The sequence below is a fragment of the Crassostrea angulata genome, chromosome 5, assembly GCF_025612915.1.
Source record: "Crassostrea angulata isolate pt1a10 chromosome 5, ASM2561291v2, whole genome shotgun sequence".
Classification (NCBI taxonomy): Eukaryota; Metazoa; Mollusca; class Bivalvia; order Ostreida; family Ostreidae; genus Magallana; species Magallana angulata.
Window position 1 is genome coordinate 60,322,535 of NC_069115.1, and position 22,497 is coordinate 60,345,031.

A 22,497-nucleotide genomic window follows, 5' to 3' on the forward strand; every position below is an offset into this window, starting at 1 on the left:
GCATTTTCAATATTTTTGAAATTTGTGCAATACAATTATTTTAATAAATAAGTAATGTAAAACTAACAAAAAATATGCAAATTTCTATAGACTAAACAGTAAAATCTTAACTTTTAATATTAGAGTACTGCCAAAAATGTTTTAGCAGAGAACAAAATCTGCAAAATTAATAAAATCAGATTCAAAATATAAAATTCAAGATTTAACCTTTTCAGGAAATTATCTAAAAAATAAAACCTTATTTTTTGTGATTGTAAGATTCAAAATAAGATTAAATACATTAATTCTAATGACAAGTTGAATTCTTTTCTTTGCAATTGCTGCATACAACTGAATATGGAGGAAAATATCACACTGAAAATATTTAAAAAGATTTAATATTTCAAATTTATGGTACAGTGGTTACAGTGGTTGTCATTGCCAACTACAGTGGCTTACAGAGGGGTACAGTTAGTTACACAATTATTTTAATAAATAAGTAAGGTAAAACTAACAGAAAAAATATGCAAAGTTCTATAGACTAAGAAATACAATCTTAACTTTTAATATTAGAGTACCGCCAAAAGTGTTTTAGCAGAGAAGAAAATCTGCAAAATTTATAAAATCAGATTCAAAATATAAAATTCAGGATTTAATCTTTTCAGGAAATTACCTAAAAGAATAACTTATTTTTTGTGAATGTAAGATTCAAAATAAGATTAAAAAATAAAACATACATTAATTTTAATGACATGTTGAATTATTTTCTTTGTAAATGCTGCATACAACTGAATATGGAGGAAAATATTACACTGAAAATATTAAAAAATATTTAATATTTCAAATGTATGATACAGTGCGGTACAGTGGGTTACAGTTGTTGTCATTGCCAGCTACAGTGGCTTACAGAGGGGTACAGTTAGTTACAGTGCTGTTTATTAGAAATGTACAGTAGGGTACAGTTGGGTACAATGTGAGTCAGTTAAAGGTACAGTGAGGTACAATCAAAGTACAATAATAAATAAGTACAATAAAAATGATAAAGTATTTGGTTTGATCGTATCAAGTAAAGTGTACTGAAGTAAATACACTAAATATTCTCTATATCTCACGAACTTATCGAATGTATAAGTCATCAAATGACGTCGATGTTGACTACATCATATCAGTGCTTGCAGCTGTGTTCAGAATAAACATGTAGACTTCAGTGATGTATCGGCAAATTTAACTGATTTACAACCAGCATGGACGGGAATCGGTAGAGGAAAAAACTGAACAACGTAGGATTTGTCTGTACTTTCCCTAGATATTGTTTTATATTATTCAATATTGTTGAATACAACGGAAACGAAGCGAACTCCCCCAGCTTTGATTTTTTTTATTGTTATCAATTTGGTGACTCAAGTCAGGCAAAGTAAATGTTCTGTGTTTCGTTAATTTTGATCATAGAAAGTATTGACACCTATTTTTCATTTCTACTAGCCTCTAATACATAAATAATATTACCTTGCATGTCATTCATGTTCAATGAAAATGTAAACAATGGAAATTCAAAACATAGTGCTAGCCCTACCTAGCTTACTTTGAGGATCTGGATTAAATTTAGAAAATATTGTATCGTTTATTATGTAAATCGAAGCCTGGTTTTAGCCTTCTTATATGACGATCAAATGTATAAAAAGACAAAAAAAAGTTTATTGCATTTTCACACATTTTTAAGATTAAACACTTTGATTATGTATGTTGTAGTATTAAAGTAATTGTATCTTCCATCAATATGCACAATATTAAAAATAAATTCCATTTTTATGTTATCTTTAGCACAATAGTTGGGAAATCATGACATATTGTTGAATTGAATGTTTTTTTTAGCAGTAAATGGCTTATTCGAGACACTATATCGATTTTTTTATTTTAATAGAAAGTACACTATAGGTATTTCTTTCACAAACTATATTTGGCTTAGTTTTTAATTATATTAACTATGTACCCTCTCATAATATTTTTCATTAAAATCAATTGAAATTCAATTTGAAGTTGAAAATATTTATCATTCCAGGTATTGGTTTTCTTTATTCATTGTACTGCCTTTTAGTACAACAGAGAGACAGGAACAGTTGTGGGCAAGAAAACTGATTGATTTCAATAAATTCCTGATCATGATTGAAAATATTGAAGATCAGAAAACTCTAGTCTTGTTCAACAATTTTTTACAAGTTGGTCAAAGAAATATTATCTCTTGGAATTCTTAATTGATAATGTTATATAAGTATTGATAAATATTTATATCCGGCTTTATTTGATTATTACTAAATGTAAAAATCACAATTAAAAAACAACCTTATTATACACATTAAAGGTTTTTGTCCTTTATTTTTAGCAAAGTAACATAAAACATATTGAAACATCACTGTATTGTAAATTACAAACTCAAAGTATACACTTACCCACTCCCATTTTCCCTCCTTATTAAAGCATACTAAAGCATATTAAAATAATGTAATTTTTCGAATTTAAACAATTTGATAACAATAACTTGTGTTAACAGAAAAAAAACCATTCAAACATCAGTTTAGTGAAATTCGCTGCGTTCGCTGCGTTCATTTATTTTCCGAATGAAAATATAAATTGTGAGCTTAGTCAGTGTTGAGTTTGAACTTTGCGAAAATGAAGCTGATTGTGAAATGGATCAGATAAAATGAAGTAGTGTAAGGGCATACACTTAATTAAATATACTGAAACTGTACATGTTACAACATTACATCCCCGCTATATCAGAAATGTTGTGAACTGTATAAAATCGCTCATCATTTGATATCAATTAGCGTTAATTATTGAAACACCATGCACTTTTCTTTGCATACACTGTTGACGTTGAATTTAATAATTCTTCTTCGATGAATATTTGAGGTTCCAAACATTTTTTGAAATTTTAAATGTTCATTTTACAAGATGAAAACAGAAAGAAAAAATGTTTGTTGATGTTAAGTCCTTGCACTGTGTATTTTTTTTTTCAGTATTAAGCCTCGTTCATCTACATGTATGTTTGGCGGAATGACATTACAAGGTATTCCAATGAGACTTTAAAAATGTATCATCTAATAGCGATGTATCCAATTTGTATTTTGAAATGTGATCACTTTGCGTAACAAATAATTTGATTAGAATGTCAAGATTATTCAACGGATAACATTTTATGTGAAAAATATGGATTTTTTCTTATGGGCGTCCTTAACATAGATGAGCTTGTAGTTCTACATATTTTATTTCTTTTTTAAATTGTTCTTATATAATAAATTGTGCTTTTTATCAAACATAATTTCGTATGGTTTAAAAATGCATAATGGCAAAAGTTTAGTTTCTGTCGACTTGTCATTTCTTAAACGTAGTCGATGTTTTAGTTCGGATGGACAAAGACGACATTCCGTTTACGGTTCACAGATTGATACATAAAGTTTAAATGTATATTCATTTTTATCAAAACTAAAAGTGTGTAAAAAAGGAGCAAATATAAGGCTAATTATTTATTACGCTTTTGTTAAATCTTAATTCCTATGTATACTTTAAATAAAGTTTTGCTAAATATATTTATTCTGTAGATAGTTATTCTTTAGTAAAACACTGTAAGAGTATATTTTGGTATAACTCCAACTGACGTAGATATGCAAAAGCGTGTCTACCACCTTACCCTCATTGTTGTTATTTTAGGGCAGCTTATCGAAAAAAAAAATTCAATTAATTTCACAATAATCACTGATCAGATTATATTCAATGATAGTTTACGGTAATCATCTCACACGTATTATTTCAATATCAAATATTAAAATCTGTAACTCTTGTGCATGTATTTCGAAGTTTATTTGAAAATGTCTGCATTTATAGGTGTCGATGTTTCGTCATGATGTGAATAGCACGGTAACAGTAGTAACAGTACTTACAGAGTCTCCAACTGTGGTAGCCCTTTAAAGGTGTTGTTGCTGATCCTTGATATCTGATTACCCCCTAAGGACCTGAATGAAAGCAAAACGTTTATATCAATTATATTATAAATATTTAAAATTTAAAATAGAATAGATATATTAAAACTAAGTTCTTTAATTCAAAAGACTATTAAGAAATTAAGTTGAATTAATCATTGATAATATAAATATGATTTTAAGTAAAAACGGAATCAATTTTGATGTTTAATGGTTGATGCTATAATGCAATGACTTTTTTATTTTACTTTAACGAGGTATGTTATCGTTCACGTAGTATAAACATAATAGAAATTAAATCGCTGCCTTTTATTTTTTCGCATTCAAGTACACTACATTCTCAGAGGTCTCTTTTTAGGGATCTGTTTGGGTTTTTTTTTCAATTGTTTAGCCGATCATGATTTTTTAAGCATTATCGGACAGTTCCTAGCTATTACCTAAATAACAAGTGATTTATTTTAATATTTAAAAAACACTAGTGTACTTTCGTATTGTTGATAAATGATATTTAACAATGCCCATTATTTTGAATTTGACCGTTTTTAAAAATTATGACCGTGTGAAGTTTAATTTTTTTTATTTATTTTAGTATAGAAGTATTAGCACTAATCTATTTTTTTTTCAAAAACCTTGAACACAGACAGGGATATTTTTTCTACTGTCGCTGATGTATTTTTCAAGGACAGTAACATTATTATTCTTTAAAGTTGTGCTCTGCATTTTCGAAGAGGCGATAAAGAACTTTTTAAGCACATTAAATGAATATACGTAAATTTGATTTCCATCTATGAAGGTACCATATAAGTTCAAATTAACATTATTAATGATATGAATATCGGCAAGCATCTGATAATATTGAAACAGTCTGGATATTTCAGTAAGCAGTTGAAAGCATTGCGTTATGCAAAACCTGAACGACGATGACATACAACCTTAAGTTTGTGTATTATACAGTTTGTTTCTTCACGGTACAGAACGGTTTTGTACATGTTACGGTATGGTTTTTACATAAAACTGTACGACGCTCGCTCGTGGTACGGTACGTTTTTTGCATGACATGCTACTCGGTTTAGGTTATGTCCTTTCCATAAAATTGTTCTGCATTTCTGAATATTTACAAAACCATGTCTATTTGTCTATGAGAACATTTCCAATCGATTTTGAATTAAAATTCATCAATGACTATTTCAATATTAATTCGTACAGTTGCTGAAAATTATATAGTTATAAGTAACAAAAAATCATTTGTCTTATATTATTAAAGAATAAGGAGTCATTCTTAGAAGGTTATGAGGTGATAATTTTGCTTGTAGTGTGATCAAATCCAAAAAAGCCCGAAGGACCTTATTATAGATTTGTTCACGCCCGAGCGAAATGTTCATCTCATAATATTTTAAGAATGATTCCTTATAACTTATATTTATATAATTTAAAGCCGGAGTACGGTTAAATAATTAAATATAAATAGGTCAAGCCCCCTCCCCCAGGGCGCCCCAATGATATGTCATTTTAAGTTATTGGAATGTATAATACAAAATCGATATGTAGTGTTATTACAGGCAAATACATTGAAACAATCCTCCAGGCTTTATTGAATTTCATCACACCGTTAATATTCATAAAGAAGGCTTTAATATTCATTAAATGCTTACGATTTTTGTGAGACTTGTGTGTGCTTAGAGTATAGTTTGATATGCATTCTTTTATTGAAAATGTTTGATTGTTTGCTTGCTTGTTTATTTGTTTTCTTTGTCTATAAGTTTATATCTGATATTACTCTTGTCAATGGATTAAATAACGAATTTTAAACGTAACATGAAAGTGTGTCACGATATCAGGTTCATATATTGCAAAACAAAAACTAATAAACCATAAAAACAATTTAAAAATGTGGAAATATATGCAATCCCTTTTTTTCGCTGCCAGTAAACCCTCGAAGTCACTCATTGACGTTCACTGAGGAAAAGGTAGTTTAGATTTAAATCGACTTTTTCTTCCTTTGAAATCCTTATCAGGAAAAAAAATGTTGTTTCATTTTATGACGAATTTTATTTCAAATGTTATGCATCCGACTTTTTTTTGGAATAAACATTTGCTTGTGTGCACAGACGTTGTTTATTAACTACAGAAATTGACATATCACTCAAATTCATTTCAAAAACTTGGTAGTTGTAAACAACCAGTGCTTAAGATTAATTTGAACAACAAAATCACATTACGACTGTCATCGAATGTGTATTATAAAAACAACAGAGTTTATTAGTTGATTATTTGTTTCCTGGTTTTTTATTTTATTTCTAGTTTCCTGCAGTCAACATATTAAAATAAACGGCCGAATCTCCAAAAGATCTACGACACTCACTGCGAATTTACTCTCCTGAAAGGCTCAATGCATTACCCCTTACACTTCTGGAGCATTACTCTGGAGATTTTCTAGGAGGTAGGCTATGTCCATATGATTCATCCCCACTGCTTAATTCAAAATCTGCTGATATTCCCGAGAATCGACTGACATCGTCTTATATATACTGTACAATCACTCTACACTTCTGTAAACCTATTGAACATATACTGTACAGAGTTGTTGTATCCCACTTTATCATATTGGAGAGAGCTGCTGTATTTCGCTGTATCCCACTGGACAGAGCCACTGTATTCCACAGTACTCCACTGTACAACTCTGTACCTAAGGGGTACTCACAGCACTGTTTCCTGCTATATCTAGTTTTTATTACTTGTGATGTTAATCAAAGTACTGAAGAACTGACGGGAGTTGATTTTGTCGATATTTATTTATTTTAAAATCAATGATGTTATTTTTTATGACAGGTACATGTAGTGTCGAGAAACCGCCATATGAATCATGTAAAATAATATTTAAAGATAAAATTTATTCAATCAAACTATGTATCAGTAATAGAAATATTTCTCAAAATTTTTCTAAAAAAAAAAAAAAAGGATTTACGGAGACAGCCGAGCGTCGAGTTGAACGAGACTATATTGAACTCTGCCGTAGGAATATATACGACTACAAAAAATATTTAAATTGTTAATACCATTTAATACCTGACTATTTTCAAGGTATTAATAAATACGTTTCATTGAAAAACAATGCTTTAGCATACATTACATCGAATTTATCAATTATTTTCAAGAACTAAGTCTTGTCAGCAGCAATGATTTGTGCTGAGGTCCAAACACTGTTACACTTTCGGTTAGTCTGAGTAACTGCATAGGAGAGTTGATCAAAATCAACACCCAAAAACAATATTCAAAATATTACTTTAAAAAAATACATATTTAAGATACAATTTGTATGGATTATTTTTGATTATCTTTGCTTGTTAACAAGAAAAAAGAATAGGCTTCTATTTCTTTAACATCATTTTTACATGCGCAGATTCAGAAACTGTTTTCAGGGGATGGGGTCCGAAGTTAATCTATGTTTTCCACCGGAGGGTGGAGACCTGTTTTCTATTTCGATATTAGAACTATGTAAACTTTAGAAATTTGAATTTCCCCACTTAGACTCGTGCACGTAATAAAAATTGTTTTTCATTTAGTAGACATAATATAACAGCTTAATAAGTTAAAAGAAAAAAATATATATTTATTTCTAATTCAAAATTGATTCTTAAATGACTTTTTTGTTTTTATAATAAATTCAATTTAATTATAAAACAATATATCTGTGGTGGATTTTATGTTCAACATGATAAAAATAGTTCTCAACATGATAATTCTTCAAAATATAGATTGAGGATAACTGGTATGACATGTCTTTGAAGCCTATTTCACAAGAGGATCAGCAGGGCAGTACCTGTATATAGTAAACATGCAACAGTAAATCAAAAGGTGTGAATGTCGCAATAATCAACTTTGTCATTTGTCTGTTTGACACCTTGCGCAAGTTGTTAAGTCGTGTCTTATTAGGGGCATGTTTGATATTGAAAATATTTAGTGAAAATGACAATACATGAATGAAAAAACAAAACAAATTTATATTCATCATTTTAGATGATTTTTTTAAATCAAAATTATGTCGGATATGAAATACTTTAAAAACTCCAGTGATAAACAGATAACTGATTTTGATCTAATAGAACCAATCAAACAGGTTATTGGTAATGATCATATGTGTGTCAACTGGACAGAAACCTGTGGAGAATTTATCTGTAAAATCTAGAAAGTAGGCTTCAGCTACTTACACAGGGTATTGACATCAGTAATGTGTCCTACCAGTTATATGACACAAACCCGTACACTTCTGGCGCTACATCAACATCTCAGAAAACCCTTAAATTACAAATTTGTGGTCTATCCTTCCTTGACTGAATCCGCTGTACATGAATTCTTTGGCAAATTAGAGGTCAAATTAACAAATAAGACTTTATACGAAAAATTCCACCACCCAGTTTCGATGCGCATTACTAGCATCCTAAACATCACCTGGTCTATGTACATAGAGCCGCTTCATTCATTTTTCCAGAATTAATTACTGCGGCCGTATTCAGTGCAAACTTTCACTATGGTCCGCCAAAACACAATATTTATTTAAAATGTACAAACTGCTGGTTAACCGATCATAATTGGTATGTGTGTACAAATGATGCTTGTTGTAAGGTGCGCAAGACACATGGCCATTCACCTGGAGATGAGACCTGCCCGCATTATCAACTACAAAATATCTCACCACGTTTTGCGGTGCCCAGTGTTTCCTACTTAACTTCTACCCATGTGAACTAGAAATTTTGAGTGTTAAACATAAATCGGCAGAACATGCCTTTCAGTATATCAAAGCAGTTCGGTGCGGAGATCTAGATTCTGCAAACGCGATTGCAATAGCCGATGACGCGCTTCCCGCCCTTTTTCTGGGTAAGAAGGTCATATCCAATGACAAGTGGGGTCCACAAAGTTTTCCTTTATGGAGGAAATATTAGAACACAAGTGTGTTCAAGTACCATTTAATTGAGTTAAGCTTTTAACCTCTAAACAATCAACGACATTTGTTGAAGCAACCTACAACAACGAGTGGGGCACCCGCCTTGACCATGACGGCATCCGCGATACAAAACCGGATCACTGGCCTGGAAAAAACGTATTTGGCGTACTTATGAAATAATAAGAGTCCGAACAAGAAAACACGCTACTCCGGTAAATTTGACTGGAAACAAAAACAAAACAAAGATCAACCAAATCAGTGTACTATACTACAGATGCTGGAACAACTCAAAGCTATGCCAGACAGTTACGTGTCGGGGTGTAATTGACACAGAGAGCTCTGATGATGAACGGTAACTGTACTCGGATCTGGCCTCTGACCTCAGAATTTTCAGAACTGTGGTATGTGTACGTTTAATACGTTCAATATAATCGACTAAACAATCATAGATTATAATTATCTACATACCAATAAGAAGTAGTATAGTAACTATGTTCATTTTTTTCCATTTAGTAATATCATAATTCAGATTACACTTTCTAAAGACTGTGTTCGACAATATTAAAACATGTTTATAGGAAATACTTATATTATGTATACCAATACGCATCAAATAGTAACAATGTTGATATCTTTCCCTTACTATTTTTTTTCATATAGCATTCGAAGAATATTACTTCTTTTATTTTTATTAATTTCTTTTTTTTTTGTCAACGAATATTTTGAAATAGGGCAAATTAGCTTTGGTATCAGTGAATGTAAGAGGTCTTAATTCGTCAGAAAAGAGAGATAATTTTTTTTTTCATGGCTATCACAAATTAAAACTAATATTATACTTTTACAGGAAACACATTTTCTATAAAGAAAGGTGCAGAATTGTATGATAGAAAATTGAACGGAAAAGCAATACATTTAATACAATTTACCTTTAGAAGGGGCGTTTCCGTTTTTTTCAATAAAAATGTAATATAGATATTCTTAATATGCAAAAGTCAAATGATGTAAGGAAACTTCTGGTAAATGCTTAAATAGACGACACTTTACTTACAATCGTTAACTTATATGCTCACAATAAAGAAAGTGAAAGAATATTTTTTTTTAACTTGCTAAATACATTTATTTCTTTCCATACTTCACAAGATAGTAAACTAATCATCGGCGATGACTATAATTGCAATTTAAATAAAGAAAATGACAAATCCTGTAAAAAGTTAAGTACCTGGATTTAGTCGATGCGTGGCTGAATAAAAATCCAACAAAAATGGTTATACAAAATGTGATGCAGAAAATTCCCCAAAGAGTAGAATAGGTTTTATTTTTGTGCGCAATAACTCAATTGATTATGTAAAAAATATTGCTGCTCGGAAATAACCAGGCACTCTTAAAAAAACGCAGTTAAGTGACCACAGGGTTATTAAATATAATTTAGATTTTAGTAATTTGGAGAGAGGTAAAGGATTCTGAAAATTAAATATCTCGCATCTAGAGAACAAAGACTACAAACGCGAAATCTTAGAATTATTCGAAATATATAGATGACTCAATAGATCCAATTTCAATTGGGAAACTTTTAAAATTAAAGTTCGTGATTATTTCATTAATTACGCAAGACAATCCAAAAACAATGTCAAATATAGAAGAAATGTGTCACTTTTAAGAAAACTTATATACAAGTTTAAATCGACCTGTCCAAAAAATGTTGTCAATCTATACAAAAAGTATCCACTTGTGATTTTCTTTTTAAAATGGTTTACATTGTATTGAAGATAAAAAATGTACACTTTCTACGAAAATGTGTTGTAGAAAAAATTTAAGCCTCCCTGTCACCAGGCACTGTTTTAAAGACTGTCTTCAGTGGTAAAACTAATATTGGAATGACAAATACAAAACAAAGTAAAAGATATATTTGACTAACGAATATGTGAGTTTAATTACAAATTGCTGAGCAATACAGTGTGTTGTAATATATTTTTCTTTTAAATGCAAAGATAGGTCTTCTGCTTCTTGTAATATGTGCAGCAAAATTAAAGATGTAAAACATTAAATTTTCGAGTGTAAACATGTTCAGATGATATGGTCAACTTTAAGCTAAGTTATAGGGTTTGTTATACGGTGGAAACATGTTTTGGGGTTTTTTTCTTTGAAAGAAATGCAAAAATATGTTTTTTTAATACCATTCTGTCTTTCATAGCCTACAAGATATTTAAATATAAAATGTGTTGTAGATCTCAAAATAAAACAGAGGCAATTAATGCATTAGTTTTATATTTGAAAAACAATATAAAATACAATATTGATGTGCTTGTAAATATGTCAAAAATATAAATGTTTAGAATTAAAATTGTAAAATTTGCAGATATGCTGTAATTGTTATAATACATGTAATAATATTTAATTACTGACCATTTTGGCCGGGGTTGGTGGATATTGTTAATGGGCTGTTTGTAATGTGAAATAAATGAGGAAAAACCATATTTTATAAACCCATGCCCCCTCTCTTTCTCTCTATTAAAACAAGTATGTTGTTTAATTAATTGACATTTTAATATTTCTCTTTTTATTTATATATACAGATTGTATCTTCTCTTGCACGACTTATTGTCATGATCTGGTTACATTGTATTGCTTTCAATCTCTCTTTCTCTCTCTCTCTCTCTCTCTCTCTCTCTCTCTCTCTCTCTATCTTACGAATGACAGACTCAATATAGTAAAAGTACTTTAGTCTCTTTCTCTATATCAAAGAGAAATGAAATCAGGGGTATCAGGGAGACCTATGCCCACACCCCTTTTTGTTTGCATCAACATTTTTTTTCTAACATTTACCTATCATTATAGATAACCCTCTGTAAACAGATAGCCATGCTATGACCTTGAATTGCTAGTATTACATAATGGTCACTGTGATATTTATGTGTACCTAGATGCTGCGCACTGAATGGTGTTAATGATAATTGACAGAATGAACTCTGTGACTCTTGTAGCAATGCGTAGTATTCCTAAATGATGTTATGAAACCAGGTGCATAATACGGGCATAATAATATCCAAATTGAGAGTTTAACAACATGTGACATATTTGGCGATTCTGTGTCTGCAACGATAGCTCTAGTACTCTATATTGAGTCATGTATTGTGTATTCTATATATTAACCTTTGTAACCTTTTATGCCGTGTATGAATGAACGTATTGTGAGTAAGTGATGCCTCATACTAGGTGGGGGACTCCGAGACCCAGGACTCGGAGACTCACATCCTGCATCCAGACTCTTTGATTGGCAGTTTTGACGGTTTTGTTACTTTATTTAGAAATAAAATATTAATCTTAATTTTGAACACTAAATGTTCACTCATGATCGTCGTATATGGGCCGAACTAGTCAAAACTGTCCATCATAAGTAAAACCTTATATATACCCATATGAAATAAGATTGTGGAGACTCCTGATTTGGGCTGCTATTAGCTGATGTAATTGTAACTATACGATCACGCTTAATAAAACCGCTTGAGAAAGAAATACTGGACTTGTCATAACTAAGTTTGAGCTGACCCTCAATTGGATCCGTAAGACGGAAGGCTTACATGAACTTTCTTGGTGCCAGTGACCAGGACTGAGCGAAGTTCAATATCGAATAAGGTAAGAACCATTTCTATATGTCTCTTATAGCTATCTCGAAGTAAACAACTTTGTCTAAGCAACCAATATGACGACAGGTGATGGGTTTGATAAAAAAGAATTTAAAAATCAAATGGAGCAATTAGAAAAACAATTCGCGGGGTTGGGTCAGAACGAGGAAAATAAAGGGCAAGAAACAGGTCAAAAGTCCCCAGAAAAAGAGCAGATTAAACAAAATACTTTTGAAACATATCATGATGCTAGGCCGTATGAAACTCGTGAAACTCGACACCGAGTCCCAGATCAGGATGATGAAAAAGATTTTTTATTGGTCAAGTTAAAGCTATAACAGCCGCACTCTCAGTGCCCCTATCTTCTGTGATAACTCCTTTTGAGGGAGATGCTCAAAAATTTAAACAGTGGATAAAGGAAGTTGAAAAGTACAGTGTTATGTCTGGGAAAGAAGGTCATGAGATCCCCATGCTTGCATACATAACGAGTAAGGGTTCAGTTGGGGATTATATTAAAAGGTATTTAGATGAAACGGATGCGTCTGAAGAAATCCCATCTTGGAACGATCTTAAGGAATCCCTTAAAAATAGATTTGCAGAAATAACAGATCCCCAACACGCGTTAGCAGTAATGCGTAAGACTCGACAAAATTCAAATGAAAGTGTGCAGTTGTTCGCCGAGAGACTATTACAAATCGCGGAAGACGCCTACAGTAATGACAGACTAAAAGAGCCTTTGATACAACAACAGTTAGTAGATATCTTTTGTGACGGGTTGGCATTCGACTACCTCAGAATGAAAATTTTGCGAGAAAACCCTAAAGATTTAGAATCCGCAATTCAAATAGCAATGCGAGAACAAAATCTGAGACAGAGGCTAGCGATAAAAGGGTCAAATATGACAGAAATTGTACAAAGTAATGACAACAGACGAACTCTTTCAAATGTTGATACTACTCTTCCCTTATTAAAGGATAGAGCAGATAATCTTACCTCAGTAGAAACAAGGCATGTAGAACCAATGGAAATTGACCATGCGCGTAATAGTAGGTGTTTTAAATGCAAACAGACGGGTCATAGGGCTCGATTTTGTACTCTAAACAAACCCCAAGTCAGGTCTCAGCCTCAAATGAATAAACGACTCAGTCAAAACAAACCCGTCCATAATATAGAGCAGAAACCCCGTTCACCTGTGGAATGTTGGAATTGTGGTAAAGTAGGTCATGTGCGTGCAGATTGTTGGGGCTCGCATATGTATCAAAGAGCGCAGCAAAATCGGGGCAGACCATCAAATCGTCAAGGCCGAACATATAAATCTAGCGACCAAGTAAATAGGGGATCGTCTCAAAATTTCAAACCTCGCTCTTATTTTGACAATCAAAAACAGGAAAACTAAGATGTTCTTCCTTCGTTGAAGCCCGAAGAAAGAACTTTAAACAAAGACCTACATATGAAATTAATTTTACTAACAACCCCAGTAGCTGTTTATTAAAAGTAGGTAAACATAAATTTAGAGCTTTGGTAGATACAGGTGCAGCCGTATCTCTAATTAGTAAGAAAATGTATGAAAATCTATTTCCCAGTCCCAAGTTGTTTAATAATGATATCCCTTCTTTACAAGCAGCAAATGGCAATTCTTTAATTGTGATAGGGTATGTAAATATTTCCTTTAAGATTTCAGGGTTAACTTTAGACCACAAACTTTATGTGACAAAGGGACTCAACCGAAACATGATTCTCGGTCGTGATTGGCTCAAGAAAAACAATGTTCGTTTATACTTTGATCTTGGACTCATGCGTATTGATGGCAACGTATACGCGGAACTTAAAGAAGATTTACACATCTCAGCTATTGTAAGAACTCCTAAGAAACTTATTATGAGACCAAACACGGTGACTGTATTCTATGGAAAAATAAATAACAATTTTCCTCTGGAAAAAAGTGACTTGGTTGAAGTGAACAGCATAGACAATAACTGCATTATGGAAGACCCAGGATTATATTTAAAAGACGCCGTTTGTATAGTTCGGAAAGATAAGAAAGTTCCAATGATCTTCGTTAACCAAACTAACAAAAATTATAAAATTCCAAGAGGCTACATAGTAGGACGAATTACCGCATTAAAACAGAAGGAAATCTCAGAAATACAGACTACTCAAGACACAAAAGAAGAAATTGATGTACCTAAAAGATTTGAACACTCAATCAAAAGACTCGTGAGCAAAAACAATGATTTATTTGCAAAGAAAGACAGTGATCTTGGAGTGACTGATACTGTTAAAATGAAGATAGAAACTGGAGATCACCACCCAATAAAGAACAGACCCTACCGTGTACCCTTAAATAAAAGACAGATAATTGACAAGGCCATACTGGAAATGATGGACGCAAAGATAATTGAGAGATCACAATCGCCTTGGTCATTTCCCTTAGTAGTGGTGAAGAAAAAGGACGGATCAGACCGGATGTGCGTTGACTTTAGAAGCTTGAATAAGATAGTGAAACCAGTATCATTCCCGCTACCGTTGATTGATGACATCCTATGTTTACTAGGTAAGGCAAAATATTTCACTGCACTAGACTTAAAGAGTGGATATTGGCAAGTGAAATTAGAAGATTCAAGTAAAGAAAAAACGGCCTTTGCATGTCACAAAGGACTATTCCAATTCAACCGGATGCCATTTGGGTTGAGTAATGCACCGGCAGTCTTTCAAGAGCTGATGAACATAGTTCTTCAAGGACAAGAGGAGTTTGCCATCGCATACCTGGATGACATTCTTATATTCTCAGAGACACCGGAAGATCATCTTCGGCATATTCAAGACGTTTTCAACCGCCTAAGGAAGCATGGACTTAAAATGAAGCTAAAGAAATGTAGTTTCTTCAAGGAACAGACAGAATATCTTGGTTTCATCATTGATGAACATGGCGTTACACCTGATCCAAAGAAAGTCGAAGCTATAAGAAAGTTACCAGCGCCCACTACAGTCCGAGAAGTTCGTGGCTTTATAGGTATGTGTAGTTATTACAGGAGATTTATACCGAACTTCTCTAAGATTGCAGAACCATTGATTGACTTAACCAGAAAATATGCAAGGTTCAAATGGACGCCATGTTGCCAAAAAGCGTTTGACTTTATTAAAGAAAGTTTAACGGTAGTGCCTTTACTAGCATATCCAGATACTAATAAACCTTACATCCTGTACACCGATGCCAGCGACAATTGTATTGGAGCGTGCCTTACTCAAAAGACAGATGAGGGAGAAGATAAGCCAATATATTACTTATCCCACAAGCTGAGTAAAACTCAAGAAAAGTGGTCAACCATAGAAAAGGAGGCATTTGCAATCCATTACGCCCTTCAGAAGTTAGACCATTATTTACACGGTGCTCAGTTTACAATAAGAACAGACCATACGCCGCTCAAGTATATCTTAGAATCTCCAATGCAAAATAAGAAAATTCAACTATGGGCATTAAGTATTGCAGGATATAACTGTAAGGTAGAGTACATAGAAGGAAGGTTTAACTGCTGTGCAGATCTCTTATCCCGATTACCGACAGTCAACCTCGAGTGTGAAGAGGAAGAACAATCAGAGCATGATGAACCAGATGTTAAGGACAATTTCTTTGAAGTGAACGTACTTAACTCCAATGCCTTTTCGCCTAAGAGATTAGCCAGATGTGAAGTTAAACAACACGACGAATTGGTCAAACCCTTTATTGATCTACCAGAAGAAATCAACATCAAAGAAAGTCAACAACACGATGAGCAGATCAAGAAACTGAAGAATCGGTTAAATAAAGGAACAGCAACGGCAACCGAAGAAAAGAAGTTTTTGGAAATTGATGGTTTAATGTACTATCTTTCAGATGGAGACTCAGAAGGCCCAAAACTTCGCCTGTATGTACCACGTGAGTTAGAACTTTTAGTAGTGCAGCAATATCATGACGGACTTGGACATATAGGAGTGGACAAAACATATGACGTAATCAGACAAAAGTACTACATACCAAATTTGTACAAAAGGTTATACTCTTATATAGAAGGATGTGTAGTATGCCAAACGAGGAGCAATAAGAAAAATCAACCTCCACTTCAAGAGACAGATATACCACCTTTTCCAATGGCTAAAGTAGGACTTGATCTATCAGGACCATATCCAACATCCTTGTCGGGAAACAAGTACATAGTTTCTTTTATTGACATTTACTCTGGTTGGCCAGAAGCTTTTCCCGTTCCTGATAAGTCAGCTGACAACATAGTACATCTTATCTTAGAAGAAATACATCCAAGATATGGCTGTCCTCTTCAAATCCTCACAGACAATGGAACAGAAAATGTGAATAAGAAAGTGGAAGAAACTTTAAAAGAATTGAATATCAACCATATCAAAACATCTTATTACAGCCCTCAAGGTAATGGTAAAGTAGAACGATTTCATAGAACTCTACATGACGTGATGGCTAAGAAAACAACAGACAACGCTCAAACATGGGATATTCATCTTAATCAGACGTTGGCAGCCATTCGTTTCCATCCTAACGATTCGTCAACGTTTTCTCCATATTACCTTATGTACAACAGAGATGTCGTATTACCTCTTGATACGTTAATGAAACCTCGAAGGAGATATGCGGGAGAAGATCAACACAAGATCGCCCTTCAAGAACAACATAAAGCTTTCCTGCTAGTACATCGTAATATGAAGGAAGCCAAGAAAAAACAGAAAGCTCAGGCAGATAAGAAAAGCAAAGATGAAAATTTTCAGGTAGGTGATCCTGTCTACCTTAAGAACAACAGAAGACAAAATAAGTTAGATAAAAAGTGGCTACCATATTATCGAATCATAGAACAGAAAGGACCAGTTAGTTTCGTGGTGAGAGACCAATTGACTGGATTAACCACCAAATGCCATGCACGACAATTAAGACTGGCAGACATTTCGCACTGGCCCCTGTCATCAACTACTGAAGATGGTGGAAGAACTCTAAGAAAAACTAACTATGTGGTGCCACCAGAAGATGAATCGTCGTCAGAAAATGAAGACATGCAACCAGAACCATTGGAAAGAGCTATACAGTCCAAACAATGGGAAAGAGAAGGATCTTCAGACGAAGAGGATATTCCCCTAGCAGAACTTCAAAGACGTATAAGAGCTAAAAAGATCATGGATGATCAGCAGTATAAACACGAGAATGATCAGACCGTAGATTCAGAATCGGATGAGACTCATGAGTCAAAACAATGTGATGAAAATGGTGGTCAAGACTATGAAATACCCTTAGATAACCCAAATGTACCCTTAGATGAAAATATGGAAATAGATGAAATAGTCCCTAAAGTAGGTCGAGGCTTCAAACCAATCCCTAAACCGCGTAAATCAATCCCTAAGCCCTGTAGAGAAAATAGCAAACAAGAGTATGTGTTGGCTATTATGAAGGAACTAACCAAATTAATAAACTAAATAAGTTATATTATTGTATAATGTAGATGTAAATAATCTTGAATGAGCTTAGCTTTGTATATATTGTCCGCTTTTAAAAAGATATGACAGGATGACCCCCTGTGACATTAAACATGTATTGAGATACGCCGACTAGTAAACGCGGACTCAGCACCTCGGTTATTTGTATGTATATGCCGAGTTATAGAGAGTTTATCATATTCTCGAAATACATGAAACAGCGACTAATTAAGAAACTATAAGACTGATTTGTGTAAATGATTTAAGATTATTGGTAAAAACAATTAAAAATTGCGACCGACATCTTGAGTATGGGACAAGGTTGCTCAGGTTTTCATGGTTCAATCATAAGACCAAAGATATTAAAGTTTTCCCTATGAATTCACTTATGGTGGAATTGCCAGTAACTAATTTGCATTCCATGAAAATTCTCATCTTGGGTGGGAAGCCCCTGGTTTACATTGTGTTTAACTTTGGCAGTAACAATAACGATAGGACTTTGTATTAAGAAACGCAAAACTATTAAAAAGTGGGGTGGTATATGCTGTGGTGGTTGCTGGACAGGTTGTCGAAAAAGGGGTAGTGACGGAGATAAGAAAGGTTCTTCCAAAGACAATGTATTTTGTTGTGTGAATCTAGAGAAATGGACCTCTAGTGACATTATTGAACTTGAACCAATCCCGAAAGTCACTAGGATCCAAGAGAAACCCCGACGAAGCGGAAGAATCGCAACTCGCAAATTGACCAGTAACACGGGGACAATTTCGACTAAACTAGCACAACAATTTCTTGGAGAGGAGGAAAATGAAGACTATCCATGGACCAAATACTATCCACCGGACCCAGAGTTGGCACGTAAAAACCTGGAAGAGAAGGCCGCGATGTCTACGCAACAGAGGAACGCAGGAGACGCTCCGCGAGAAGTCGCCTCGCCATCCGCGCCGACCCTCTATCCACGGGTGCCGATGATGGATGAATAATTAAGCTACAGCCGCGAAGAAGTTGTGTATTCCTTATGAAAGGATTGTGAAATTTAGCGAAAATCAAAAAATGTGAAATGTGTTAAAGTAGAAATGTGCGTTATATTGTGCTAATATAAATCTTGTATTTGGTGATTCACTCTGGAGAACTTCAGGAAGAAACCGATGGACTCCGAACCTATGACGCAAACCTCACCCCTAAGAAGGAAGAGATATTTTGTGAACTTACAAGCATGCACTTTGTATATATATATGACATCCAGCTTAACCATACTTAGTATTACTTTGATGATGAATTACGATTATTTTCATCTTGATCATTATTGTCATACTTTATTCATTATTGTTTTCATGGTCGTAATGCGATATAATCAAACAACTATATATGATTTTATGTATACATCCTGGTTATAGATTTGTTTTTGTAGATGAATGATGTTCCAAGCCGGAGGTGGAAACATGTCACTTGTTACTATCTCTTAACATAGATGTTCTGACTGGTATGTCACTAGGAAGTTCGTCTGATCAAGGGTAGATCAAGGACGCTTTCCTATTCCGGGCGCCAGGCATGAGAAATCTCCCTTCGGGATATTTCTTTTGTTTGGGGGACGTATGTAAACAGATAGCCATGCTATGACCTTGAATTGCTAGTATTACATAATGGTCACTGTGATATTTATGTGTACCTAGATGCTGCGCACTGAATGGTGTTAATGATAATTGACAGAATGAACTCTGTGACTCTTGTAGCAATGCGTAGTATTCCTAAATGATGTTATGAAACCAGGTGCATAATACGGGCATAATAATATCCAAATTGAGAGTTTAACAACATGTGACATATTTGGCGATTCTGTGTCTGCAACGATAGCTCTAGTACTCTATATTGAGTCATGTATTGTGTATTCTATATATTAACCTTTGTAACCTTTTATGGCGTGTATGAATGAACGTATTGTGAGTAAGTGATGCCTCATACTAGGTGGGGGACTCCGAGACCCAGGACTCGGAGACTCACATCCTGCATCCAGACTCTTTGATTGGCAGTTTTGACGGTTTTGTTACTTTATTTAGAAATAAAATATTAATCTTAATTTTGAACACTAAATGTTCACTCATGATCGTCGTATATGGGCCGAACTAGTCAAAACTGTCCATCATAAGTAAAACCTTATATATACCCATATGAAATGAGATTGTGGAGACTCCTGATTTGGGCTGCTATTAGCTGATGTAATTGTAACTATACGATCACGCTTAATAAAACCGCTTGAGAAAGAAATACTGGACTTGTCATAACTAAGTTTGAGCTGACCCTCAATTGGATCCGTAAGACGGAAGGCTTACACCTCCGCCCTTTCATTTTTGGGAGGATATAAATAACGATTGGCGGATTTCCTTTTTTTTTAAGAATTTTTGGAGGAGTCTGCTCCAACCCCCCATTTCAAAACGACCATTCAGGTATATCAATTAGGGAAAAGACATAGCTTAATACAACCTTTATTGATTTTTGAATCCTTTTTACTTCTGGCTAAAATTAATTATACTGTTTAATATGCTGCTGATAAATGTTCAAGTTCAATTTCATAATTTATATAGTATATGCAGTAGGTGTTATTACCGGTATGTAAAATTTGAACCCCACATTAAATATTTCATCCATAGAAATCAACCTGTGATAAAGGCATTTGCATGCTGTCTACAAACTTTACCCGTTTATCAAGCACAGTATTCCCTGGATAGGTGTACACAAAGAACCCGTATGTATATATTTTGTGTTAATAAGCTGGTTTTTAGTGGCTGAAGCACAATTTACGAGAAAAAAATGAATCAACAGCCCGGTCGTATTAATTGAGGGCTTGTCATAATCTATAAGAAATAATTCTGTAGCTTGGTTAGTTAGGAAGGTGTATTTTCTTATGATTTAAAAGCGATCACCGACAGTTTACAAATAAAATATACAAGGTTTATGCAGTTTTTTATATCAGATTCAAAATATAGAATTTAGGATTTTAATCTTCTCAGGAAATTATCTTAAGAAAACTCCATATTAGTAAAACTCTCTGATAAAAGTTGAAAAACAGAACTGATTTCAATTTCATAGACTTAAACATCAATTATAAGAAAAAATATATATGTCAGCACACTTTTTGAAATGGTAGATAAACATGAACTAAAGCATAATTGAGCATCAGAAAATCGTACGTTTTTTGTTAAAAGTTAAAATTTTGTAGTCAAAAACTTCTTTATCTTTTTTTAATTTTATTGTCAACAGTGTCAGAACAGTAAAACTACAAACACATTGTAAAATTAATTGTTGGGATAAAAAAAATTGTAGCATTTATACATACAATGAGAGAAAAGTCAGAAAAAGAGTTATTTCCCCTTAGCATAGATAAAATATATTTTAAAAAAATGGACATTTAGGATAAAATCAATATCTTGAACTTAACAGTAATTTTAGTTACATCCATGTGATTCTATTCACATAAAATATATAAAACTATCTTGCACAAATTTTAAAGAATTCAAAGTATGACATCACAGAACACTGGATCTACTTTAAAGAATTGCTCATTATTTTGTGATTGAAAGATGCAAAGTAAAGATTAATAAAACATAAATCGATGTTTAATAACCTGTTGAATTTTATTCTATGTAAATGTTGTATACAACTGAATATGGAGGAAAATATAATACTAAAAATATTCAAAAAAGTTTTAATATTTCAAATTTATGGTACAGTGGGTTACAGTAATTTCAGTGCCAAGTACAATAGCTTAGAGTAGGGTACAATAAGGTACAGTGCTGTTTAATAGAAATGTACAGTAGGGTACAGTTGGGTACTGTTTGAGTCAGTAAAAGGTACAGTGAGGTATTATCAAAGTACAATAGATGTCAGACAATGTCAGTTTGATTTCGGGAAAATCTGTGGATTTTGAATTCAGTAGTGATCTTCCTCCCCTGCCACGTAGCACAAAGAAGGATTACTCTACCGCACTGATAAAGCAGAAGAGGTGTCTCTCATATTATCACATTTTAAACAAATATTACATAAATGCAATTTTTTGGTACATATCGTGCAATGTACATCTGCATTTCTTTACGCTTTAGTATTTATACAAGGATATGTTTCCATGCAAGTTGGATACTTTAAAAGCTTATTGTATATTCTCCCAAGAGGACGCTAATTTTTATATGCATTATCAACGGGATCTGCTAGATCCGTGTAAATAAAATGAATACCAGCTTGTCAGTGGTTGGCTCGAATTTGTTTTTATTTTATTTATTTTTTTTACAATTTATTTGATATAAATGGATCCGATCTCCTATAATTGCTCTATGTGCTTTTAGAATAATTCTGAGCAGCGTTTGCTCCCATAGTGTTCCTGCATTTACTTGGTGCAGGAAATCATGAATTTATATTTGTGATCGGTAATTTCAGTCGTCCTGGTCACTTCACCTCCAAGGGGTCATAGTAAACACTAATCACCCTCCGTGTTAAAATGAATATTATGTGCATTATT

General features: G+C 33.3%; 1 protein-coding gene across 1 annotated transcript in view; it reads right to left on the reverse strand.

Annotated features, from left to right (window-relative positions):
* The window catches only part of LOC128182853 (phospholipase A2 inhibitor-like), a 309,453-nt gene that overhangs the window by 123,186 nt on the left and 163,770 nt on the right, over positions 1 to 22,497 (reverse strand). The window contains exon 6 of the mRNA XM_052851613.1: positions 3,918 to 3,989. Coding sequence (XP_052707573.1) covers positions 3,918 to 3,989 — 72 coding nt within the window. The remainder of the gene's footprint in view (positions 1 to 3,917; positions 3,990 to 22,497) is intronic.